This window comes from Sinocyclocheilus rhinocerous, unplaced genomic scaffold (genome assembly GCF_001515625.1).
Source record: "Sinocyclocheilus rhinocerous isolate Xijiao unplaced genomic scaffold, SAMN03320098_v1.1 scaffold178, whole genome shotgun sequence".
Classification (NCBI taxonomy): domain Eukaryota; kingdom Metazoa; phylum Chordata; class Actinopteri; order Cypriniformes; family Cyprinidae; genus Sinocyclocheilus; species Sinocyclocheilus rhinocerous.
This window is the reverse complement of record NW_015653463.1, coordinates 731931-759467: the sequence shown is the minus strand read 5'-3', so window position 1 is coordinate 759467 and position 27537 is coordinate 731931. Positions and strand designations below refer to the sequence as shown.

At 36.8% G+C, this 27537-nt stretch overlaps 1 protein-coding gene across 4 annotated transcripts in view; it reads left to right on the top strand.

Annotated features, from left to right (window-relative positions):
- Positions 1-27537, top strand: part of LOC107715875 (talin-1-like) — a 109819-nt gene that overhangs the window by 33085 nt on the left and 49197 nt on the right. For 2 of the 4 annotated variants that reach the window (XM_016522111.1, XM_016522110.1), the window contains exons 1-12: positions 12891-12991; positions 13080-13235; positions 14888-14989; positions 16860-16936; positions 17090-17270; positions 17451-17564; positions 18675-18783; positions 18923-19131; positions 20360-20458; positions 20535-20591; positions 22818-22985; positions 23069-23363. In XM_016522111.1, coding sequence (XP_016377597.1) covers positions 12908-12991; positions 13080-13235; positions 14888-14989; positions 16860-16936; positions 17090-17270; positions 17451-17564; positions 18675-18783; positions 18923-19131; positions 20360-20458; positions 20535-20591; positions 22818-22985; positions 23069-23363 — 1651 coding nt within the window. In that variant the 5' untranslated portion in view covers positions 12891-12907. Of the gene's footprint in view, positions 1-5555; positions 5719-8687; positions 8786-9314; positions 9445-9959; positions 10113-10481; positions 10625-10995; positions 11124-11919; positions 11981-12431; positions 12537-12624; positions 12715-12890; positions 12992-13079; positions 13236-14887; positions 14990-16859; positions 16937-17089; positions 17271-17450; positions 17565-18674; positions 18784-18922; positions 19132-20359; positions 20459-20534; positions 20592-22817; positions 22986-23068; positions 23364-27537 lie in introns of those variants that run through there. The other 2 variants (XM_016522109.1, XM_016522112.1) reach the window with 2 other exon arrangements.

Here is a 27537-nt window from a genome sequence, read left to right as displayed (position 1 = left end):
GTTACTTTGTGTGTGCTGTCTCTCTCACACACTCACTCAGGCTGTGCAAGCCTCATCTGGCATGACATAAATACATTATCAGTCACCGTTTACATTGAATTCAGTTAGAATTAGAATCATTCTCACGCGAAACGACATGTTTACACGCGACTGTGAGTGTGTGCGTGGCTGTGACGTCATTGCCGGCGCCGCTAGCAATAAAAGGATTGCCTCGGAATCGGCAAGACGTGAGACTGATCGGCCGGTCACCGATCCGGGCCGCTCATGCAAAAAATCGACCGATTTCGATCACTGGCCGGTCAATCGGTGCATCTCTAATTTTTTTTCATATATGGAAGTCGTGAGGGCACAGCAACTGTTTGGTTACCAGTATTGTTCCAAATATATTCTTTTGTGTTCAGCAGCAGAAGGAATCTCATACAGGTTTAGAAGAACTTCAACAGAATTTTCATTTTTGGGCGAACTATTCCTCTAAAGCAGCCTAATTTAGCTGTTGTTGCCATTTGTGTCAATAATGTAAATCAAACATCAGAAAGAAAATCACTTACTGTCCTTGACTGAATCACTTTTGTAAAATAAATAAGAATGAATGTATATTGAATTTATACAGTGAAGACTATTCGGTCTGTTTGCACATTTTCTTTATACAATATAATATTTATTATTCAGTGCTTTAAGTTTTTAAAATAGGCCGATTTTTTTATGATCTTTGTTCTGTTGTAGCCTAATTTGAGACTGTTTACTTGTCTTCAGTAAGCTTATTTTTACTTGGGAAAATTTTCCCAATTTTCTTATTTTTATATGGGATAAAAATCCTATTTAAAGCTTTTTATATATATATATATATATATATATCATTGTGATGGGGGGCCCTGCAGTAAGTCATAGCCCCGGGGCCCAGTGCGGTCTTAATGCGGCCCTGCTCACAGCATCATTCTAATCAGTGTAAATTTCACTGTGGTTTCTACACTCACTAAGGTCTATTTGTATAATTTCATATACATAATGAATTATTTCATCCATCCATCCATCCTGTGTAGGGTCACAGGGGAGCTGGAGTCTCAGTCCATAGGCAGGGAAACATCCGGGACATTTGTTCAGTCCACCGCAGGCTTGAGTTATTTTAGATCATGTAAATAGAGGCTGGTAAATTAGCTGTAATTGTGAAATGTGTGGCAGTCCAGCGTTGGAATGTGTTATTTTTAGTGTTATTCTGAGAGGTCGTTGTGGCTGATATCAGTGGCGGAGAGAGTGACAGCGGGAATATGTTCCTCGCACACATCAGTCTATCGCTTTTCCACAGCTGCTTCTGTTTTGACATGAACAAATACTCCACTACTGACCTCCAGACAAACACATCACTTAGACTATTTATTCATTTAGTAGAACAGTAAAAGACTGAATTCTAAACTAAATTTCAGGACGAACATGGTCAGTACTTCCTTTGTTCAAGGATTTCATTAACACATACAGTATATTAACTCCTGTAAATATTGTATGTGCATAACCAAATTAATATTCATAATCCTTGCTGTTTTATGACATCACTGGCTTTAAATTGTTTGAGTGTGTCTCACATTGTCTGTGTGAGCGGAGCGACAGGCTCGCATTGTGCAGCCCTGTACACAGCGTACAGTGATTTCTAGTTTATTACATTGAGTGCTTCATTTAATAAAAGGATAAATGTGTGTAGTGAGTGCTAAGTGCTCCTGCTTCACTTTAATTTAAGGTGAGGTGATGACCTGCTTAGACTGTTTCTATGGAGATGACAAAATGAAGAATAAATTATAAAAAGACACACAGAAACTTGAAGGTCTTTATGCGAAATAAAGGTTTATAGCTCCGATAGCCTTAAGATACTGTGTAATGTATGACAGAAATACTCCTATTGCATAATATTGAATAGAATAGAAATAAATGTATACTTCTATTCAGCAAGGATGACAGGATTGATCAAGAATGACAGTAAAAACAGTTACGTCACAAATAAATGCTGTTTCTTTCAAATAAATGCTGTTTCGAGTCTGGTATTCATCAAAAAAGTTGAAATATCATAATCGTGCCAGCTTCAGACATGTGATGCTATTAAAAGAGGCATAGACAGAGTTTGTATATGAAGCAACAAAAAAAAATGTCACAACCACAGTTTGTCTTCTTGCTGCTGGTGTACTTTGCATTGCCTTTGACTTTATGCAGCGTTCAAGCTGGCTTATGTAAATGAATCTTTTCTCTAATTCAATAAGTACAGTGTACGTATAATCATTTTTTTCAGTTTGTTTCCTGTTGCATTGCATACTTGTTATGGCTTGTTACTGCTCTGACTCTTGCAGCATATGTAGTTGTGCGCTGGTGTTTCACACATCTGTCGCCGCAGCAGTCATTGCACTTTCACACGTGTGGAAACATCAGTATAACGGCTGATGAAGACATCTGTAACTCTAGCTCAGCGGGTGCTGGGTGTGTGGGACTCTTGCATTCTTCATTTGGGTCAAGGTCACTGCCTTAAGTACAGGATTCTCTCTGAGGCCGTAAAATAGACTATACCACAACCTCACGTTGATTTTGGGCCAGGGTTTTTGTCCACTTGCTTTTTTTCTCTCCCTCTAGTGATGGCGGATTTAAATACACTGTATATTAGCCCGTCTATTACTTAGTGCAGTTTTGCCTTTTTATGAAATGAACCCACATCTGCTCTTTCTTAATGGCATTAAATGACAAATAGAATCAGTACAGCCAAACGTAAATAGCAGGTCTGTTGCTCAGCCGTCACAAACACACCCAGAGGGCTCTTCATTAATAGGTTTCCTTGTTCAGCTGTTTCGTTTCCTTCAGTCCAGACTCACACGTTGTTCCTGAAATTGAGCTGTAACCTCACAAAAACATTTTTTTCCAAACCATATAATTAAACCTTATAATCTGTCAAAACTCTTTGAAAATGCTGATATTATTAGGAAAACTGTTAGACTTGTTTTAGTATTTGTCAATAGATACTTTTGGTAACACTCTAGTATAGGGACCAATTCTCACTATTAACTAGTTGTTTATTAGCATCAGCGGGTGCTGGGTGTGTGGGACTCTTGCATTCTTCATTTGGGTCAAGGTCACTGCCTTAAGTACAGGATTCTCTCTGAGGCCGTAAAATAGACTATACCACAACCTCACGTTGATTTTGGGCCAGGGTTTTTGTCCACTTGCTTTTTTTCTCTCCCTCTAGTGATGGCGGATTTAAATACACTGTATATTAGCCCGTCTATTACTTAGTGCAGTTTTGCCTTTTTATGAAATGAACCCACATCTGCTCTTTCTTAATGGCATTAAATGACAAATAGAATCAGTACAGCCAAACGTAAATAGCAGGTCTGTTGCTCAGCCGTCACAAACACACCCAGAGGGCTCTTCATTAATAGGTTTCCTTGTTCAGCTGTTTCGTTTCCTTCAGTCCAGACTCACACGTTGTTCCTGAAATTGAGCTGTAACCTCACAAAAACATTTTTTTCCAAACCATATAATTAAACCTTATAATCTGTCAAAACTCTTTTGAAAATGCTGATATTATTAGGAAAACTGTCAGACTTGTTTTAGTATTTGTCAATAGATACTTTTGGTAACACTTTAGTATAGGGACCAATTCTCACTATTAACTAGTTGCTTATTAGCATGCCTATTATTAACATATTTGCTGTTTATTAGTGTTTATAAAGTACATATTCTGCATGACCATATTCTACATCCCTAATCCTACACAATACCTAAACTTACCAACTACCTTACTAACTATTAATAAGCAGCTAATGTATTGAAGCAAAAGTCATAGTTAATGGTTTGTTAATAGCATAATTAGACCTTAAAGTGTGACCATACTTTTTTATAATGAGATAAATAATTATGCCTACATGATACGCAGATTAATCCAATGAATCACATTTGTTGAAAAAAGCCTCCAAATAAAGATAATTGGAAAGCATTACTGTGGGAGATAAAAGCACGATTTATATTATAAAGAGTGATCAATATATAGTTTGATTTGTTTCCATTTCATTGAACATGAGCCTGTCACTGGCCTACAATCAGTCAAACATCAATCAAGTTCATCAGTTTAACGGAAGCAGACCAGGACCATCCAAAGGACACTGTTTTGCATTCCTTTTGTGCTATATTTTTAATTGTTGATCTATATACGCATGCAGAAAGACAACTTTTCAACGCATGCTGTATGAACGGCTACTTCCCTTTTATTTGTCTGTGCTGCCTACTACCAGAAAATATTTTTATCAGTTGCTTTTATCAATGTCATTTTATCACTACATGCATAAAGCAGTAATATCCACCACTTTGACAATATATTTCAAGACAACTGAAGTCATACTTATTTAATTTGATTTTTTTGTTGTTTTGTTTAGTTTGTCTGTATGTACAGTTATAGAGGTAATTCTAACAAAATGTGTGTGGTTAAAACGCGAGGCGCAGTGGAATGAAAAAAACCCCGCAAACGTCAAAACTTTAACTTGAGTGGCACATTTTTAGATCATCTCTTGTGTGAGACGCTGCTAAAGATGCCTGACCAAAAGTGAATGTTCTGTCATCATTTACTCGTTCATGTTGTTTAAGTGCTACTTCTGAGACCAGCGTAAAAGGTGCATTTCTGCCACCTACTGGACTGGAGTATAAAGCACTGCAACAATGTCAACCATGGTGTTTTCTCCTTGCTATAGGCAAATCCTCTCGCCGCTCTCATAGTCTGTAACACTGTGAAAACAGACAAGTGCATTTTCAAAGTTTTTAAATTCCTTGTTTTATTGTTGTGATTATTTTTTTCTTTTCTTTTATGTAAAGCACTTTGAATTACCATTGTGTATGAAATGTGCTATACAAATAAACTTGCCTTGCCTTGCCTTGCCTTGTATTACCTCCTATTGGAGAAAGTGTAGGCTAACGGCTAACTTGGATCACATGTGCTGTAATAACCAATCACATTACAGCCTTGACGTCATTGAATTTCAGTCAGAGCTGTGCGACACTCAGTCGCTGTTTACGGATCCCATAGGAATGAATGAGAGTGCCATAAACTGAATCCCACCTGTCACAAAAAGTCAGTGACTTCTCTTATAAAACAGCATTTTTTTCATAGTACAATCCAAAAGTATTGTTTAGTGTAAAACATGTTGAAGATTAGCAGATAGGCTGTCGATTCATTAAATGATAAGCTGTTTCCTCTAAAAAGCTATAGGGAAGCCTCTCCTCCATTGACATCCATTCAAACAAAACGGCCTCTGGTCTCCTTTCCCACGTGCTGCCAGACCGGAAGCGTTAGCTTTAGCCGTTACGCTTTTTCGGCTAGTGGTTGCAGGCTTGCCTTCTACTGGCTTTGTCTTTGGAGTCCCTACTAATGAGCTGATGACCATAATCAGGTGTGTTTGATTAACGAGACATGCAAAACATGCAGTGTTGGGGTGCCTCCAGGACCAGGGTTGGGAACCACTGGTCTAAATCATCAATAATGTCATCCTGTTAGCCTGAAAAGAGTGTTGAGCGTTTGTGTGGTGTTTGTTTTGCAGGAGTAGCAGTGGTACAGTCCCGTAGTGTCAGTCATGGTGGCGCTGTCGCTGAAGATCGGGGTGGGGAATGTGGTGAAGACCATGCAGTTCGAGCCCTCCACCATGGTGTACGACGCCTGTCGCATCATCCGGGAGAGAGTTCCAGAAGCCCAGCTCGGCCAGCGTGAGTCCGTCACCAGACACTCACAACCCTGAAAAGAAGTGACAAATTCAGACAAAAAGCATTGGAAGTTCTCATGTGAATGGCAGTGTTATTAAACATTTGATGGCTGAAATATTTACATCTCATGTCAGATTGATCAACTGTAAAATTTAAAGTACAATTAGTAACTTATATCAAATTTCCACATAATCAAATGAATAAAAAATAAATTTTTTGATAACACTTTAGTATAGGGACCAATTCTTACTATTATCTAATTGCTAATTAGCATGCCTATTATTAACATATTGGCTGTTTAAAAAGCACATATTCTGCATGAGCATATACTACATCTCTAATCCTACACAATACCTAAATTTAACAACCACCTTACTAACTATTAATAAGCAGCAAATTAGGAGATTATTGAGGCAAAAGTCATAGTTAATGGTTTGTTAATAGCGAGAACTGAACCTTAAAATAAAGTGTGACGAATTATTTTAACGTTAATAAAAATACATACTTTGTGACTGACAACTTTTGTTATAGAATACACTTGTTTGAGCACAGTTTGGCCGTTGGTTTACTTCAAATTATTTTCAAGATCTGTTAATTTATCCATTGTTCCTTTCATTATGGCTTAGGCCTGCACGATTAATCGTTTGTAAACCGAAATCGCGATTTGAAAAGGTGCGATTTTCAAATCGCAAGAGATGCGATTATTTCGATTAAGGACTATCACCAGAGGGTTAAATGGCAAAAACTTTTGCTGGCATTGTTTCAACCTTAATGTAGGTTATGGTCAGTGTTTTACTGATGTAGAATTGTTTACAGTGTGTTTGGGTTCTTAAAAGTTTAATATTTTATATATAATTGTTATTTATAAAAATAATTGTTAATTTAACTTTAAGATACTGTAGTTATTTTCTTCATTTGTCATGACAGATGTTTGCATCATGACAACTTTATTTAAAAAAAATGGCCACAATGTTTAAGAGGTTTTAAATAAACAGTAGCATAGTTTGTGATAATACTTGGTATTTCTTTGGTGCTGTTAAAACCACCACAACAAACCTGTAGCTCTTTTATGAAATAGTAATAAATCGCATTTTAAAATCGCAAATCGCAGTTTTGATCAGAAAAATCGCAATTAGATTTTTTCTCCAAATCGTGCAGCCCTATTATGGCTATAAAGTCATGCAAAAATGATATTCAATCTCCACAATATTATTATTGTACAGAGCGCACAAGTACCTGAGAAAATCATTGAGCTGAATCCTCCATCACTCATCACATATCTCCATCGCGGCTCGTTAGGACAAAAACTGATTAACTGGGAAACGATAACTTTCATCACCTGCTGTGCTATCGCGTCACATCTGATATCCATAGACGTTTTTTTGGTTTTAGTTAAATTGCACATACATTTTTTTTAATCAGATCAGTAAAAAATCAGTTTGTCATTCACTGTTAGTCTTCCTCTATCCCAAATTTAATAACTTCTCCCACATTTCATAAAAAACTTAATACATAGCCTACAGCTGTCATGGGCAGCAACACTAGTCAAATTATCCATATTTGGCTAAAATCCCAGCATAATATCTCTGATTTTGGTCTCCATTTTTAGCATTTGTTCCACCCAAATTCTCTTCCTTTCAAAGGGTAAAGAGAGAAAAAATACCAGAGAAGCCAAAACATACCACAGAAATCAAGCGTAAATCTAGTTTGTGCTGCGGCGCTATAATGGGCCTGTATCAGGGTGCGGCTGAGTCCCAGCTGTTATGTAATAGTCCTCAGTACTGCTCTACATACTTGTCTTAACCTGTCAGTCATTCGTCTGTATGACAGACTGCTTTCGTCCAAACTCAACAGCTTATGTGGAATGTGTAGTGGTCTTAAATAGCTCGTCTGTCAGTGTTGCCGCTTTACATTTGGAGGACACCATCTAATCCCTCAGAGGAAAAAGCTCAAATTCTTTCCTGGCATCACCAATGAAAATTATAGTCAAAGTGTTTACATAAACTGAGCAGTAATCTGGGCCCAATTTTAAGTAAAACAATTCGTATTTTCTAACTTGACCTAATCACTTAAGGAAGAAAATCAAAGTTTTTGGAAGCCAAACAGTGTCTCTAGTGCTTGAAACTGGCGACAGTAGTTGTTTTTTAAATCCAAAACATGTCATTTATGCAGGGCTCAGCGATAAGGATTTTTTTTCTACGAGCCCAGTTGGAACAGTGGCTCTGCCACAAAATAAAAATAAGTAATTGTTTTCATTGTTTTGTAACCTTGTTTTCTAATAAATAAGGTTGTTATGACTAAAACTTTAGATACCTGGGAAATTGTACAGTTCTTGTTTCCTTACCACAGCAACAATTAGTGGTTCAATCATTATTAAAGACAAGTAAACAGAAATAAGAACAAATAATCAAGTTTCACGACAGTAACTCTAAAAAACTATGTAAGTAGCTCAAATAAATACAGTAAAATAAAGATGCAAATAAAATGAACATTTGGGGTGTGTCACAGAAAACCGCTTATCAGACAGCGGGCGAAAACTGAATTGAGTTCTTTTTCCACATCATCTTTTGTTATTCTTTAAAGGTGACATATCATGAAAATCTGACTTTTCCAGGTTTTAAGTGCTATAATCAGGTCCCCGGTGCATCTACCAACCAAGGAAACGTGAAAAAGATTAACCCAGTAACTTACCAGTTCTAATGCCATGGCGAAAGTTTGAGCAAAACATGCTAACTGTTCTGTCTTTGGCTGCACAGACGAGCACAGCACACTATTTAGAGTCCCAGCCCCAGAGGAGACAACAGAGCAGTGGATTTATTGATTTATTTACTGTATATTGCTGCTGCCACACAGATCTAAAATGAACATGTGATTTATTTCCCAGCTGTTTACCTTCACAGACATAACCGACTGTTTTTGTAACTCGTGTGTTTTTAATCTGACCGCCCACTAACTCTGCTGTCTTCTTGCAGCCAGTGACTATGGCCTTTTCCTGTCAGATGAGGACCCAAAGAAAGGTATTTGGCTGGAAGCAGGCAAAGCCCTGGACTACTACATGCTGAGAAATGGGGTGAGTCTAGAATATTTCAAATAAAACATCAAGTAAAGTAATTCAATTAAAATATTAAATAGAATAATGCTCATTGTGAGTGCGCTCTCTATAAAATGTTTACTTCTCTAGTAATCACAAATGAGTGGAAAATCATAAAAAATCAAAGGTGTGGAATTCATGCCCATTGTTTCTATATTTCACTGGGATTGTCTTCAGGAAAATGAAATTTTAAATGTATTTGAAATAAGTCCATGCACTTCTAAGCATCTGTAACTGGTAAAGCATGGATCTAGCAAAACCAGGTTCAAGTGTTGATTGCCAGTGTACTTACTGATAAAATATAACTGTAAATTACTTTGTAGCATCTGTCAAATGAAAAAATGTAAATGCCAACATTATTTGTAAAATCAGTGTTATATTAAAATTATATAAACGTGATAGTCAGTCCTTAAAAACTGACACTTATTTAAGATACAGCAGATAACACTAGTGAACATAATTTGCTGAGATTTATAAAGGATTTTTCATAAGAACATGCATTTTTTAGGACACTCTGGAGTACAAAAAGAAACAGAGACCCCTGAAGATCCGCATGTTGGATGGAACTGTTAAAACAGTCATGGTGGATGACTCAAAAATCGTCAGTGACATGCTAATGACCATCTGTGCCAGAATAGGTAAGTTAGTATCCATATGAGCGAGAACTCCATTTTGCCTGCTTTTTAGTAATTTCTAGGCCAGATCTCTCTTGTTTTATATTATACATGGATATCAGGTCTTTCCAAGTCAGTTGCATTAGCTCACTGTGCTCACTGAGTGCTCTCAGCATTGAGGTACCACAGGGTTCAGTGATCGGACCGCTGTTTTTCCTCTATCTACACCGTACCACATGGGATAGTCATCCAGTCACATGGGCCCTATTTTCACTTGGTATAAAGATATTTTTTGGTGATCCAATAAGAAGTGGTTAGTGTTAAATATAGGTGGAAACAGGGTCTAAAACATTTTGTGATCAGATTACTAAAACTACATTTGGATGTAGTCAGTAGCACTTAAGATTATGAATGGAGGTCTGCAACAATACTTAATGGAGGTCTGTAAAAATTATATTTAGAGGTTTAATTTGAACTGTTATGACTCTTGAGGAGCAGTTTGAATGCAATGACAGAGTAAAACACTTCTGGTTTCTCAGGCATCACAAACTATGACGAGTACTCGCTGGTGCGTGACGTGGGAGAGGAAAAGAAGGAAGAGACCATGGGGACACTGAAAAGAGACAAGACCCTCCTGAGGGATGACAAAAAAATGGAGAAACTCAAACAGAAACTTCACACAGATGATGAGTGTATGTCGCTTCCTGCTTACCATGAATAAAATAAACATTGATGCATGTTGTTTGCTATTTTAGCAGGACTTCAAAACAATACATACAGTGTATTCTCAACCTGTTCACTCAAGGGAATTTCATAATGACAAAATGCATATTCTCATGTATTCTAGATTCTTGTTGATTGAATTTCTTTACACTGCGCTCTGGCTAATCCATTAAAAAAATACATATAATTACATTTTTGGATTTGAAAATAAATTTTAAGATTAAGGTTTTTAAGATAATGAGAAATGAAAATTCAGTCAAGTGTTTCCAAGCTTTTACATGTGGATGATATTTTGGAATCTAGTTGAATTTACTGATGTCAGAGCTGCATTTCAACAGTGAATTGGTTGGATCATGGGCGGACGCTGCGAGAGCAGGGTGTGGAGGAGTCTGAGATGCTGCTTCTCAGAAGAAAATTCTTCTACTCGGACCAGAATGTGGATTCCAGGGACCCAGTACAGCTCAACCTGCTCTATGTGCAGGTAAACACCACAGAGCATCACCTTTACATCATAATCATGTCATTTGTAAACTGAATGATATCTCTCTAGTTTTTGTCCTTAATGGCAAAGCATTCTGTCAGTTATTTATGTGGCATTTATATGGGGGAAGCTACTGTACACTCACTTCGAAATCTCATTGGTCTAAAATCACAGTCTACATAACTGTATGTTAAACATTAAAAATGGTCTGGTTGGCTGTAATTGTGATGCTTTCTGCATCGTTTCACTTTTAGTGTAGACAAGTTACTTCTTGCTAGAAATGTATGATGCAGTGTCTGCATAGTTATATCAGGTTGTTGCTAATTTTGTTCAAATTCAATTGCATTTACGTACTGTATGTTGTATCCCAGGCCCGTGATGACATCCTGAACGGCTCCCACCCTGTCTCCTTTGATAAGGCCTGTGAGTTTGCCGGATATCAGTGCCAGATCCAGTTCGGAGACCACAATGAGTTGAAACACAAACCAGGATTCCTTGAGTGAGCTCAACACATTTCTATTTATCCTTGCTTTACCTGTATCTGTGAGTGTACTGCTTTAGTTGCATAGAAACTTCTTTATTTGGGTTGTTAATTAATTAAAATGTTTAATCACAATTTAACCACCTAATTATGTGGTAGTTAATGCCATCAGAGCCTTCAAAACCAACAGATTCTGCATTTCTCAAACTGCGTGAGAACAGAAATGCAAACACTGAACTCAAATTTACAATAACATCATTTGTTTAAGTTTACACTCATGGTTATGTTTACTGTTAGGTTCGAGTAAGTTAAAAGTACAGGCAGTTTCGGCTCGATCAATCAATTCTTAAAATATTGGTTTATTTGCATAAAATCTTTCTTTTTTTTTTTTTTGCTTTTTCAAATCATATTTTCATAAACAGTAGTAGTAATAGTTTAGCCATGGCGGCTGTTATGTCTTGTCTTTTATGTTATGTAATGTCTTGTCTGTTAATTTAATCAGGAACAGAGTTGATGAGATTACCTCTGTTTCTATGAATAATAACCATGTTTCAATGTGTGCATGATATTTCACATGCCAGGTTTTTGACTAAATTACATACAGTACAAACAGAAAACGTGACTTTTGTTAAACTTCCAGCACTACTATTAATCAGCCATCACTGTACTGGATTGAGTTGTAAAATCATGATCTTGTTTTTATACATCAGTTCCCAGCACAAGCTACTGCTATATTCACCAGTCCAGACTGCTTTCATTCTCAAAATATTAATGAAAATAAAACTAATTCTTGATTCATGTCTGTCTCATCCAGTTTGAAAGAATTCTTGCCCAAAGAGTACATCAAGAACAAGGGCGAGAAAAAGATCTTCCAGGTGAGGTTATGCAGGTTATGTGTAATTTATTATTTTTTCATTTACATACATTTACATTTAGTCATTTAACAAACGCTTTTATCCAAAGTGACTTACAAATGAGGACAATAGAAGCAATCAAAACCAACAAAAGAGCAATGATATGCAAGTGCTATAACAAGTCTCAGTTAGCTTAATGCAGTACACGTAGCAAGGTTTTTTTTAAATTATATAATAAATAAATAAAAAGAAAACCGATAGAATAGAAAACGAATAGAGCAAGCTAGTGTTAGATGCCTTTTTTTGTTTTTTTGTTAATTGTATAATAAATAAAAAGAAAAAAAATGGAATACAAAATAGAATTTTTTTAAAGAATAGAATTAGAATAGAGAGTGCATTTTTCATACCCATGTTAGGCGCAGCACTATGCGCTATATGAATTTTAATTTAATGATAAACTCGTCTCTTTAAGGCACACAAAAACTGCCAAAACATGACAGAGATTGAGGCCAAAGTCAGCTACGTCAAACTGGCCAGATCTCTGAAAACCTATGGAGTGTCCTTCTTCTTAGTCAAGGTAAAGATCTCACGCCTTATCTGAGCTCTAATATTAATAAATGGCTCCTGCTTTCTTGTGTTAATGCTAATGTTTATTCTCTTTACAGGAAAAAATGAAAGGAAAGAATAAGCTTGTTCCGCGTTTGTTGGGCATCACTAAAGAGTGTGTGATGAGAGTGGATGAGAAGACCAAAGAGGTGATACAGGAGTGGAGTCTGACCAACATCAAACGCTGGGCCAAATGGAATACAAAATAGAATTTTTTTAAAGAATAGAATTAGAATAGAGAGTGCATTTTTCATACCCATGTTAGGCGCAGCACTATGCGCTATATGAATTTTAATTTAATGATAAACTCGTCTCTTTAAGGCACACAAAAACTGCCAAAACATGACAGAGATTGAGGCCAAAGTCAGCTACGTCAAACTGGCCAGATCTCTGAAAACCTATGGAGTGTCCTTCTTCTTAGTCAAGGTAAAGATCTCACGCCTTATCTGAGCTCTAATATTAATAAATGGCTCCTGCTTTCTTGTGTTAATGCTAATGTTTATTCTCTTTACAGGAAAAAATGAAAGGAAAGAATAAGCTTGTTCCGCGTTTGTTGGGCATCACTAAAGAGTGTGTGATGAGAGTGGATGAGAAGACCAAAGAGGTGATTCAGGAGTGGAGTCTGACCAACATCAAACGCTGGGCCGCTTCTCCCAAGAGCTTCACGCTGGTACCAACACACTCCTCTAAACACACACACTGTGTTCTGATAATAACTCACACTTGACACTGTGGATATGATGTGTGCTAAGGGTGTTTCACAGCTATGTGGTCACTGTTTCGGTTTGATTTGGTCCATTTTGGTGAAAATTAGGATTGTTTAGGTTAACAATATAATAATATAATTCACCCTAAAATGAAAATTCTGTCATTTTTTATAAAATTTCGTCATTTATGTCCATCCTTTGAAAATCCACACAACCAAAATGTTTAATGTACCAAAAAGTACAAAAAGAAGTCATAAAAATTCTGAAGATGAACCAAAGTCTTTGGAATGACAAGAGGGTGTGTAAACAACTTCACCCCAGTACATATGTTTGTTTTTCAAGCCAGCCTTTGTGCAGAGCGTGCTGTCCTCTTAATACAGTGTTTCCCAACCTTTTTTTAGTAAAAATATTTTTTACACGGCACCCCTGCTCTCGACAGACGGCACCCCGGTTGGGAAACACTGCTCTAATAGTTTTGTGATGATCCTTTGGCAGTGAGTTTATTACTATTACGATGACTTTGTTACTTAATTTTTACCTTATGATTCAGATTAGTGTCCACAGGAAGTTTGATTCACATTCTTTTTTTAGCTCTGACATCAAGGGCACAATTATACACAATCACTATATATTATGTGAGTTATGAAGTTCGTGTATCAGAGATAGGTTAAACTGGCTGTTTCTAACAGGAAAAATGTATTATTATTTTTTTTTGGAAAAGAACAGATCATCCTCTAACAACAGATTCCCAAACTTTTGTCAGCTGAGCCTCTTTGAACTAAAATATTTACTTTTAAATATCTTTTGAGATTTACAGTTAATATTTCAATAATCTAACAACACATTTACATGTTTATGGTTCTCTGGGTTAATGGGTACAAGATATACAGGTGAACACAATATTTTGTGTTTTTATTAAGTAATGTATTTTTATTTTAAATGCATTTATTTTAATTGTACATTTTTATGATTTAATTCAGTATTAGCTTTTCATCAACTGACAAACCTCTTTCAGTTCCCTCACAAATCCCAGTTTAGGAAACGAATAATGCCCGATAATATTTTCAGACACATGCAGGAATGTTAAAGCTGCGACAGACAAAATCAGTTCCTGTTTCTTGTAATAGACTGAAGCAGTTATCAATGCTGAACATTGTTTATGCATCACGAAGCACAGCAGTAATTCAGTATTTAGACTCTGGCTGCAGACTTATTGATTACATTAAATGAATTATTTCCGTCCTCCAGCTCTCTGTTACTACACACTCAGACACACTCAATACATTTTGCTTTTTTTCTTGCTGCACAGAATTCTCAAGCATTGTGAATTAGAGTGGACCTATTCCATGCCTGCTATGTAATTTCACCGTGAAATTAAAAATGTATTAAAAATGTAATTTTTTTTCTAAACCTAAGAAAATATTTGCTCATTTTATACAGCCTAATGTATGAATGCGCAATTCACTGTTCAATAACAATGGCAGCACCAAGTTAATTAATCATCCAAACTATTGTTTTACTATTTAGTGTTTTATAGTTTGCTGTATTATTTACACAGTTGTTATTTTTGTTGCCCTATAAGTGTGATGTCATATGTTTAAACTTCCTTCTTCAGGACTTTGGAGACTATCAGGATGGTTACTACTCTGTTCAGACCACTGAAGGAGAGCAGATTGCGCAACTCATCGCTGGTTACATCGACATCATTCTCAAAAAGGTAACATGCCATGACCAATCTCATTGTTAAACTTTAGTAAATCATGTGAAGTCTGACGACTTATTTTTAATTTCACATATTGTTGGACTCACAAGACTAGCTTCACCCTCAGAAAGGAATGCATTCAGGTTACAAATCATATATTTACACACAAAGCTGGAAACTGGCTGTCATTAGGCAGCTTTTAGGAATAAGGGCACATAGGTTTTTGCAAGGAAAAAAATATTAACTGGATTTGATGTTTTCCTCAATTTTCTTTAGTGTTTTTATGCAACCATTTGCGGAGACTGATGCATCATTATTTTTAAAAAAAAATTTCTATGGTGGACTATTATTGTGCAATTAACTATTTTAGTTGTGCAACAAAATCTTTAAGAAATCTCTGACGACACCTTTTCAATTACTTCTAAGCATTTATTCAAGTCAAGTCAAATTTATTTGTCTAGTGCTTTTCACAATACGTTATTCATGACGTTAATATTTATAGCATCTTAGCAGATTAGAGTTGTGTAATATAGATAAATGCGATCATACAGGCAATCAAGGTTTAGAAATTATTCGTTTATATAGAGATAACATTACTGAGCAAAGGGTCTGAATACTTAGGACCATGTGATATTTGAGTTTTTCTTTTTTAATAAATCTGCAAAAATGTCAACAATTCTGTGTTTTTCTGTCAATATGGGGTGCTGTGTGTACATTAATGAGGAAAAAAAATTAAATTAAATGATTTTAGCAAATGGCTGCAATATAACAAAGAGTGAAAAATTTAAGGGGGTCTGAATACTTTCCGTACCCACTGTATATATATATCAATCTTTAAATATCTTTACATATAGAGCTATGCGATTAATACAGTTTACATTTTGTGATGATATACATAATCACGCAGCCGAGATTTGCAACATAGTATGTTACGTGAGTGTACTGTATTTATGCAGGTAAAGTAGTATGTACTATATATCAAACTTTTAATAAATTGCTGGATGATGATATAGTTTACATTTTTCAGTGATATAACAATCAAGCAGTTGACATTTGCTAATGCATACTGCTTAATGTGAGTGTATGCATTTAGGTAAGGTTGGATTTACTTATAATATTTGTATAATTTGTTATTAATTATTAATGTGTGAATTATTTGTTATGTGGTGACATTAGCCAGGTTTCCATCCAAAGTTTCCATCCCAAGTCAAAAACCACCTCAAGCGAGAGTAAAAACGTATTTTTTAATAATTTATTTTTATTCGAAATTTGGCGTTTCCATCACTTGTTTCTCATGCGATACTTCAAAATGCGCATTAAAATAGGGTGATGGAAACAAAGCTATTGACACAAGCGGTGGTGCATTGATTTACATGTCTCTACCTGTCTAAGTGGGCATTTCCTAGACAGAATTAACTGCTTTGTGGACCAGACTTTGTCGTTACAAAGGTTTGGCTCTGCAAGTCTTCTGGTGATCACACATAATCACACATAATCTGCTACTGCAGGTACTCTTTTGAAAACACAGGGATTTTGCAATGGGCAGCACTCCCTGACATGAGCACACTTCACAACCATCACGCTCCTAGTTTCACAATAACCCCGTGACCTAGAGAGGTCAGAGTTGCAACTTTGTTGAAGGATTGATGGAGTTCAGTTATTAAGCAGATCTTTTTCTCATCATGTCTGTCTAATTTTTAATGGATGTGTAATGGGTCTTTGTGAAATTGCTGCTGCTGGTTCTCTGCGGTGTGAGGAATTCCTCAACAAACCTTCATGTTTGACCAGTCTAGAGAAAGACACAGTCTGCTCTAAAAAACATTCAAGTCCTGCTCTCAAGTATCTTTCGCCAGCTCACTGTGTCTGAAAACCTCTTTATCTGCAGAAAAAGAGCAAAGATCACTTCGGCCTGGAAGGTGACGAAGAATCAACCATGCTGGAGGACTCGGTATCTCCCAAAAAGTGAGCGTCTTTTCATAGTTCATCGCGTACTAGTGTGTTTGAAAGTAGTATGGTGTTGCTCCATGCGCTTACATATGTCACACATCGTTTCCTGTTATAAGTCTGAGTTACAGCATTCGATCTAATGGTAACCTGTGATGTATTATGCTCCAGGTCAACAGTTCTCCAGCAGCAGTTTAATAAGGTCGGGAAGGTGGAGACGGGCTCTGTCGCTCTGCCGGCCATCATCCGCTCTGGTGCCGGAGGTCCGGAGAGCTTCCAGATGGGCTCAATGCCACAGGCCAAACAGCACATCACCAGCGGACAGATGCACCGAGGACACATGCCCCCTCTGGTCAGATACTGTATACACACGCACAAACACTACAGGAACGACCACTGAATGTGTTCTGAAGGATGGGCTCTGCTCTTGATGTGAATATGAGACATGTCTATGTAATTGTACTCACTCTACCAGTCAGTGCTGTTTGTTTGGGCTGTACTGTGAGCTGTCTGTGTTCTCTGTATCTTGCAGACATCAGCTCAGCAGGCTTTGACCGGCACCATTAACTCCAGTATGCAGGCGGTGCAGGCAGTTCAGGCCTCTCTCGACGAGTTCGACACCCTGCCTCCACTGGGCACTGATGCGGTGAGATGCATTATTCATATAAATGTAACTTTTAATCGCCTCAGTCACTTTTCAAATGTGCAGTATTTTATTTACCCCAGTGTTCTGTTTGGGTCATTTTTGACCCGGGTGAAAAATAAAAATCTTAAGTTTGTTTGTTTGTTTGTTTTTTTGTTTTTTTTTCAAAATGCCTTTGGTTTCTCTACAACATTGTTCAAAAAATAATAATATTATATTATATAATGTTGTGTATATTTATGGAATTATAAAAATGATCCAGCAGAAACCCAAGCAGCATATTTTTCAAACACTCATGACAGATGTCACTACTTGCTTCTCCCAGCAATTGTTTTTCAATTGACATTTGCATAAATGTGACCATTTCTCAAATGCTCCATGCAAACCATAAGATTGAGAAAATTTATAAATTAGCATATACTAAATTTAATGTACAAAATTAATAGGATAGTGCTTTATTTTTATTTTTTTTATTATTGAAGTCGAGTCTTTTTTGAACTGAGCATACAGGTGCATTTTTTTATTTAAATTTTCTTCTTTCTTTTTCCTAGAGGTAAAAATATTTGGTCTTTTTTATATGGGACTGACATAGCAGTAACACTTTAGATCAGGCACACTATTCACTATTAACTAGTTGCTTATTAGCATGCATATTACTAGCATATTGGCTGTTTATTAGTACTTATAAAGCACATATTAATGTCTTCTTCTGCATGACCATATTTTAGATCTCTGAACCTACCCAATACTTAAAGTAACAACTATAACAACTACCTTACTTGCTATCATTAAGCAGCAAATTAGGAGTTTACTGAGTGAACGTGTTCCCTAATCTAAAGTGTTACTGAAACATGTGCCAGTGATATTGACATTTCAACTTTGATAGAGTTCAGAAATTATATTAAAAGGAGATTCTGATTAAATGGTGTGGGACTGACCAAAAGAAAAAGTGTGGACAAGATTTAGCCAATGCAGTCTAGAAGACAATAGACTGCACGTAATGTGTGGAAAGAAACATTTCTGACATGCTGCTGTAATCTGCTGTAGCGATGAATGTATATCATGTGCTCAGTACAGTATTGAGCATCCTCTCTCTCTCTCTCTGATGTTTAGGCCTCTCAAGCATGGAGAAAGAACAAAATGGACGAGTCCAAACACGAGATTCACTCTCAGGTGGATGCCATCACTGCGGGAACTGCCTCCATGGTCAATCTGACTGCAGGTGACACTCATCGTCACTAGCTGACGACTCTTTATCAAAACTAAAAACATCAACTAGTGGGACGCCGGATATATGTCATCCTTCCCACATAGTTTGGTCATGTGGTAAAATGTAGTTTGTCCCTGAACGTGTCTGTCAGGTGACCCAGCAGAGACGGATTACACCGCTGTGGGCTGTGCTGTCACCACCATCTCCTCCAACCTGACCGAGATGTCTAAGGGTGTCAAACTGCTGGCGGCGCTGATGGAGGACGAGGGAGGAAATGGCCAACAGCTTCTGGGTGCTGCCAAGAGCCTGGCGTGTGCTGTGTCTGAGATGCTCAAGACCGCTCAGCCCACCAGTACTGAGGTATCACCTGAGTGTTTGCAGTACAAACATGCGATTGAGAATGTGGCAAACAGTTGATGTGGTTCATTCATCGGTGTGTTTGTAGTGGAATTGTAAGGAATTTAGTGGTTGTGCTTAATAAAGGAATACTCCACTTCCAGAATAAACATTTCCTGATAGTTTACTCACCCACATGTCATTCAAGATACTCGTGTCTTTCTTTCTTGAGTCGCAAAGAAATTGTTTTTTGAGGAAAACATTCCAATATTGAAGGTTAAAAAAACAATTTCAGGGAAACTCAGCCGAGAAATAAGGGTCTTATCTAGCGAAACGATTGGTTATTTTCTAAAAAAAAAATACAAATTTCTATACTTTTTAACCTCAAATGCCCATCTTGTCTAGCTCTGCGATGCGCATGCGTACTCTATGCACTCCGCTTCAAGACAGTTAGGGTATGTCTAAAAACTCCCATCTCATTTTCTCCTCCAACTTCAAAATTGTCCTACATCGCTGTTGTACCTTTTTTTTTTTTTTGTATAAGGCGTTTGATCTTCTTTGCATGTTCACTTTGCAAACACTGGGTCGGTGCTTCTGCAGCAGTGTAGGGCGATTTTGAAGTTGGAGGAGAAAATGAGATGGGAGTTTTTCGACCTGGCTCCCTTACAGTTTTTTGGAAGAAATCAAAGCTTAAAACCTAAACAAACGCTTCCAATCAAAAGTCTGGGGTCAATAAGATAAGATTTTTATGTTTATGAAAGACATCTCTTAGGCTCACCAAGCCCGCATTTATTTTATTTGAAACAAGGTAAAAACTAATATTGTGAAATATCATTACAATTTAAAATAACTGTTTTCTATTAGAGTATATTTTGAAGTGTAATTTATTCCTGTGATGCAGTGCTGAATTTTCAGCATTATTACTCCAGTCTTTTAGGGTTATTTGATAAATAAAAAGTTTAAATGAACAGCATTTATTTGAAATAGAAATATTTTGTAACATTATAGATGTTTACTCTCTCTTTTGATCAGTTTAATGAATCCTTGCTGAAAAAAATTAATTGCTTTCAAAAAAAATTTAACAATAGTGTAGTTAAAACTTTACCACTATTGTTTTTTTGCTGTCTTGCATGCATTGCTTTGTCCTTTAGAAAATGCTAATAACTCTGTAAATCTAAATGTTATGAGCAAATACTGCTTTAATGTTGCCTTTGCTGTTATGATATGTTAATATTGCTGTGTGTGTCTTCAGCCGCGACAGAACCTCCTGCAGGCAGCGGGTAATGTGGGTCAGGCCAGCGGTGAACTCCTGCAGCAGATCGGAGAGTCCGATGCGGATCAGCACTTCCAGGTGTGACACACACACACGCACACAAACACACACACTGACGCTGGGACTGTAACGCATTAACCTGTGTTCTCATCAGTCTGTAGGTACAGCAGCGTTCACACACTCCAGACGGACACGCTATAGTCAAATGCTGGTAACAACACATAGAAAGAACAATTCATATTCACCAGCCAATCATACTAATGAAACAGTGATCATTATAAAATCAGTTATTTAATGATCACAGTTTGCTCTGGATTATAATGGAAATCATATAGTCATACAGCCGTCCTGTCATAACTGTAGTGTGTAAGATCACGGTGTGGTGACGGGTCTCTATATTCTCATCCATATCCACTGGAAATCAATCTTTTCATTATCCACACTGTTTCTCTGCATGATAGATTTCATCATTTAATTATATCATAATTCTCAAAATTCTGAACTTTGTGTATACAGACCTGTAACTATCAGTAATGAATTGGTGGTTTTTCTGTGTTGAAACGTATCAAAGAGCTCATACCTTTTTTAATATCTAAAAGCATTTAGTTCGCATTTAAGAGCTTACGACAGGCACTGTAAAATTTTTCGAATAATTATCAGTAGAGCCCGACCGATATATCGTTTTGCCGATATTATCGGCTGATATGAGCCTGTTTGCGAATATGCCGCCGATATGAAATTTTTTTTTACAGAACATATAACGCAGATAAAATGCTTGAAATGGTGTAATTACTTAGTTTGTCCAGCAGAGCGTGCGCCATTGTTTGCTACAGGCGACCTGGATGAAACGCTTTAAAGCTTAAGTCTATGGAAAACCATTAAAACTTTGAACGGCCATATCTCCATAACGGCGCGGCGAATCCGCACCAAATTCGGGGGATCCCTTCAGCTCGAGGAACCCTCTCGAACGCGAATCGAGTGTACGTCTAGAGGCCCGCTTTCGAATAAGACCCCTGGGGTTCGGGAGTTACGGGTGGTTAAATTCGCGGTCCGGCACCGACCGATCAAGCGATCCCGGGGGGCTACCGACGCGCGGAGGATGGCGGTGCATCTGCATAGAACAGAATAAAAGCTGGAAAAATGACTGAAGAATTTTTGTGTGAACCATTCTTTTAAAGGGCTGAATGATTCAAGACAAATTTGGGTGGTCACATAGATTTAATAAGCCTTTGCGATTTGAAAATAGCACTAAGCCATATCACAATATCAATTTTAGTTTGATATATCATGCTGCAATAGTTATGCGTGTCATTTATGTTGGTCCATGAACTGGTGTTGTCTTCTTGTCTCGTCAATGTTGTTATAATGTCAAGGCTGTCCAACCATTTGAGATGTTTGATCTCCTCCATAGTGCTTTAAAACAGAATATCCTGTGTAGCATTGAAATAGGTCAGATACATGTTGTGTTGTGTGATCTGATATCAATGACACACTGATGGGATGAATATTTAGTCAGAGGCAGGTGAATTAGGGGGACCTTCTTGTTCTAGAAAGTATTTCTCCTGAGCATTTTGAGTTTCTGGGTCTGTATTCCTAGAAAGAGAGACACTTTTTTTTTTTACATTTTGAATGCATCTTCTATAAGCTGATTTTGTCAATGTTTAGAATTACATTAGCCTAACAAAATGCCTGAAGGTATAACACCAGTAGACTATTATTCACTATAATGTTCTGTAAAAACAACATTTTCAAGTTAAAAGAAGTTCACCTACCATCTCCTCGCATTTTTTCCTATTCCACTGCCGCTTCACATCTTTGTTAACACAAAAGCGCATTCTGTGTGAATGGCACCGATATTCTCTACTTATGGTGAGCCACAGAACAGTTAATCACGTGTGCCGACAAGCAGTTGGATCATTGTTTTCTCTTTACTGTTATCATTGGTATATTGTGTGTCTAATTCTAACGTTTGGTAATATTTCTATTCAAAATCGTGATTCTTCGATTTATAAAAAATAAAATCATGGCAAAACATTAAATTCGAATTAATTGATAAAATCGGAAAAAATTCTCAGCCCTAATGAAACATGAAATTGTCTTTTGCACAACAAGTATCTTAATAAAAGGATTACTGTTTTGAACAACTGTCTAGCAGAAATCACTATGCTCTTAATACTTATAACATGAATAATCTGGTTTGACCTATGCTGGCTCGAGTGCAAGCTGCCATTAAAAATGCCCATACTAAACACAAAGAAATTCTGAAATTCATTGTCCAATTTAACTTTTTAATCAAATGTTTACTGATAAAATGGATAATTTTAATAATTTGCAATACAAATTTGTTTAATTAGAAAAATACAAAAATGTCCTTGATTTATGCTGCTATGTCTGATTAAGTTAAATAACTTATCTATTTGTGTGTGTGTGTGTGCAGGACATGTTGATGCATTTGGCGAAGGCTGTGGCTAATGCAGCGGCGGCTCTGGTGTTAAAGGCCAAGAATGTGGCTCAGAAAACAGAAGATTCAGCTCAACAGAACCGAGTGATTGCTGCTGCCACCCAGTGCGCCCTCTCCACGTCACAGCTGGTGGCCTGCACACGAGTGAGTGTTCACACCGGACTCATCCACAGACGGACTCGCTGACCTCAGCTGATGCTCCTGTGTGTGTTTTATCTGTGTTTCAGGTGGTGGCTCCCACCATCAGCTCACCCGTGTGTCAGGAGCAGCTCATCGAGGCCGGGAAGCTGGTGGCTAAGTCTGTGGAGGGCTGTGTGGAGGCGTCACAGGGGTCGACCAATGACGAGCAGCTGCTCAGACAGGTGGGCGTGGCTGCCACAGGTGTCACTCAGGCTCTTAATGAGCTGCTGCAGCATATCAGACAGTACGCCAGCGGAGGACAGCCAATCGGACGGCACGGAGAGGCCACTGACCGCATCCTGGACGTGACGGATAACATCTTCAGCTCCATGGGAGACGCAGGTACTAGGAGCATGTTTAAGCCTTTTCTTTACTACATTTGAAGTGGCAGTGTATTGTAAGATATGGATAGATTATATGTTGTTGGTAAAAAAAAAAATCCATTCCAAAAATGTCCAGTTCCATTGTTCATATGCATACACAGTACATACATATACACATACAGTCATATATATACACTCTTAGACTATTTACCATACAAAAAAAAAATTCTTCTAAAAATAAGAGGATTCCACATTTAACTTAATTAAAATAAAGATAACGAGACTGATAAATAAAATTCACTTCAAAAGTAGAAGCACATTGATTACTTAAGCATTATGCATTTAAACTTATAAATAAACATAATTCATTATACAACAGTATAACTATTAATAATAGTTATACAATTAATAAATAATTTAAATAAAATGATTTAAACTATTAAATAGGGATGCAGGATATTATCGGAAAGCCCATCCGGTAAGGTGTTTTATTTATTCAGGGGGCGCTGTTGGTCTACTTGCAATAAAATGAAAGTAAAATACCCAAATAACATTAAGATTGTGTTTCTGATTGAATAAAGCAATAATCTATGTCATAAAATCACGAGTATGTTTTGATTTAAAGGTCAGAAGCTATATCTTACATTAATTAAGATCACAAACATGACACTTGTAAATTAAATAATTATAAATATATACAGATTTATTCATTAATGTGTAATATGTTTTTTTTTATTTTTTTTTTTTTATTGTTTATGGCACTTAAATAGAAGGCGCTCTAAAAGATTTTCAGAATTTTTACAACTCTTTTGCTTTAGGCCATCTACAAATTTTAAATCTTCCAATAAAATATTAAGGTTACCACTTCATTTCTAAAAAAAAAAACCCCCTAAAGTTTTCAAACAAAAGGAAATATATCGGTATCGGCTGTTGGCCAAAATGAGTTGAAAAGTATCGGATATCATATAAAAATCCAATATCGTGCATCCCTACTATTAAAGTATGTTACAGTATGTACTACAAATATTTTTGGCTTTTCTGATAAACTGCCTGCTGTTCTTTTATTGTAAGCAGTGTTGGAGAAAGTTACTTTTAAAAGTAATGCATTGCAATATTGCGTTACTCCCTAAAAAACGGACCAATTGTGTTACTTAGATACTTTTTGAAAGTAATGCAATGCGTTACTTGTTTTTTTCATCTGGGCCTGCTTATTTTTTTATTTTATTTTTTATATATAAAAAGTTCTAGTTTTGGCTAGGGATGGGTACCGAGAACCGGTGCGTAATTGGGTCTATACCGGAATACCGATAAGCTTCAGGACAAACGATACTGTTATCGATACTTGCGTTGTTTTATCTCCATATACTTCAATGTTAACGACAAATTAGAAGCTGCTGCTTGTCATTTCCCTTCACTGAATGATGTGGCCGACGTTTGCTCGACGTGCTTGTGATTTCATGCGCATGTGCGGTGTGTGTGTTTGCATGCAATCGGTCATGGCGGCAAGAGTGAAACGTATGAAAGTGTGGGCTCACGTTACAAAACTAGGCGACACCAGTGTCAGATTCAGTTTCTGCTTTAAACGTTTCATTTGCGTGCTGTTCTAACATGTGCTTATTCAGACGTTAACGTTACACCCGAAGCGACCGTACACTAAAAGGCCAGTCAAACAGCACCTGATTACTTAGTTATCTTAGTTATCGTCTGATTGCACTAATACTGCCAAAAACACACAAGATGTACATATAAACACAGTTAATTATGTCTAAAGTGAAAGTAAACAGTTGAGAGAAAAACAGATGCGTGCAGCTCTTAAAGCGGCAGTACTAAACATGCTGCCGTTTGTCATTAAAGGGATACTTCACCCTAAAATTTTAATTCTGTCATTAGTTAATCAGTCATGTTGTATCAAACATGTATTAATTTTTATTTATTCTTGTGCTGAACACAAAAGAAGATATTTTGAAGAATGTGGGTAACCAAACAGTTGCTGGTCCCCACTGATTTTACCAAATAGTATCGATGTCAGTATCGATAAGTATCGGTATCGATAGGCAGTATCGGTATCGATAAAATGTAAATGATACCCATCCCTTGTTTTGGCAAATGTAAAAGCCCTTTCACACCAAAAGTGAAATGAGTAAAGGGCGCAGAAACAAACCTTTCAGTTGTGCTGCCATTCTGATTTGCATGAAGAATAGGACGCAGGACTAGACTCCCCAGCAATAAAAACCCCCACAAATGTTATGTTTATCTAAAGTCATTTTTGCTTGTTAGTATGGTTGAATTGGATCATCGAAGGTCAGCAGCAAAGACACTGGTTAATAAAAAGGCATTAAAAACATAAATTATTTTTGTGTTATTTAACATTAAATTCTTGCAGGTTTGCATCATTCTGAGTTTGCATTTCTCAGTTTTTATTCATTTTGAGGAATACTGAATCTGTTTTTGTGCAGGTGAGATTAGTGAATACATGTTCACATTTAGTCTAGAACAGCGGTGGCGAACTCCGGTCCTGGAGAGCCGCAGCCCTGCAGAGTTCAGCTCCAACCCTAATTAAAACTCACCTGCCTGTAGCTTTCTAGTAACCCTTCAGACCTTGATTAGCTTGTTCAGGTGTGTTTGATTAGGGTTGAAGCAAAACTCTGCAGGGCTGCGGCTCTCCAGGACTGACGTTCGCCACCCCTGGTCTAGAACTACAGTAACATCATGTTCACACAGCGAACACAACGCCTCTGCACTTACTCACGATTTCTCTTAACATGAGGACAGGAGAGCTGCCAATGCATGGGAAAACAACGTAACTGGAGTTACTTATTTGAAAAAGCAGCTCAGATGTTTTTCATGTAAAGTAATGCTTTACTTTACTTAGGGATGCACAATATTATCGGACCGATATCGGAATCAGCCGATAATGGCTTTAAATGCAAATATCGGCATCGGCCCGATATGAAAAAAATTTATGCTGATATGTCTTGCCGATAAGAGGAATGCGTTAACTCGCATGTGCTCAGGGTGTGCTAGCGATTATATCATGTCAACAGTGTGACTCATTCTTGAAGCAAAGTTTTGCCTGAATGATGATTAAATTCACTGTTTTGGATCACTGCATTTAAACTGCCGGGTCCTAACGCCCGCTCAGTAAGGAGTTTTAATTCCGTAGGGGGCGCTGTTGGCCTACTTCTAATAAAATGAAAGTAAAATACACAAATTTAGACATTTAGACTGTGTTTCTGATTAAATAAAGCAGTAATTGATGTCATAAAATCATGAGTATGTTTTGATTTAAAGGTCAGAAGCTATAGCTTACATGAATAAAAAAATAAAAAATTTTTTATATATACTCATTTATTAATTAATGTGTAATATGTTTTTAGACAAATTATGAGCTCTAAAAGATTTACAGAATGTTTACAACTCTTTTGCTTCAGACCATCTACAAATGTTAAATCTTAAAATAAAATGTTAAGGTTAATACTGCATCTTTCTGAAAAAAATGCAGCGATTGATATATAGTTTATTTATAGTTTTTTTCAAAGCTTCAATGTACTGTCATTATAAAAGAACTTCAGCCGATAATGGCTTTAAATGCAAATATCGGCATCGGCCCGATATGAAAAAAAATTATGCTGATATGTCTTGCCGATAAGAGGAATGCGTTAACTCGCATGTGCTCAGGGTGTGCTAGCGATTATATCATGTCAGCAGTGTGACTCATTCTTGAAGCAAAGTTTTGCCTGAATGATGATTAAATTCACTGTTTTGGATCACTGCATTTAAACTGCCGGGTCCTAACGCCCGCTCAGTAAGGAGTTTTAATTCCGTAGGGGGCGCTGTTGGCCTACTTCTAATAAAATGAAAGTAAAATACACAAATTTAGACATTTAGACTGTGTTTCTGATTAAATAAAGCAGTAATTGATGTCATAAAATCATGAGTATGTTTTGATTTAAAGGTCAGAAGCTATAGCTTACATGAATAAAAAAAATATAACAATTTTATATATACTCATTTATTAATTAATGTGTAATATGTTTTTAGACAAATTATGAGCTCTAAAAGATTTACAGAATGTTTACAACTCTTTTGCTTCAGACCATCTACAAATGTTAAATCTTAAAATAAAATGTTAAGGTTAATACTGCATCTTTCTGAAAAAAATGCAGCGATTGATATATAGTTTATTTATAGTT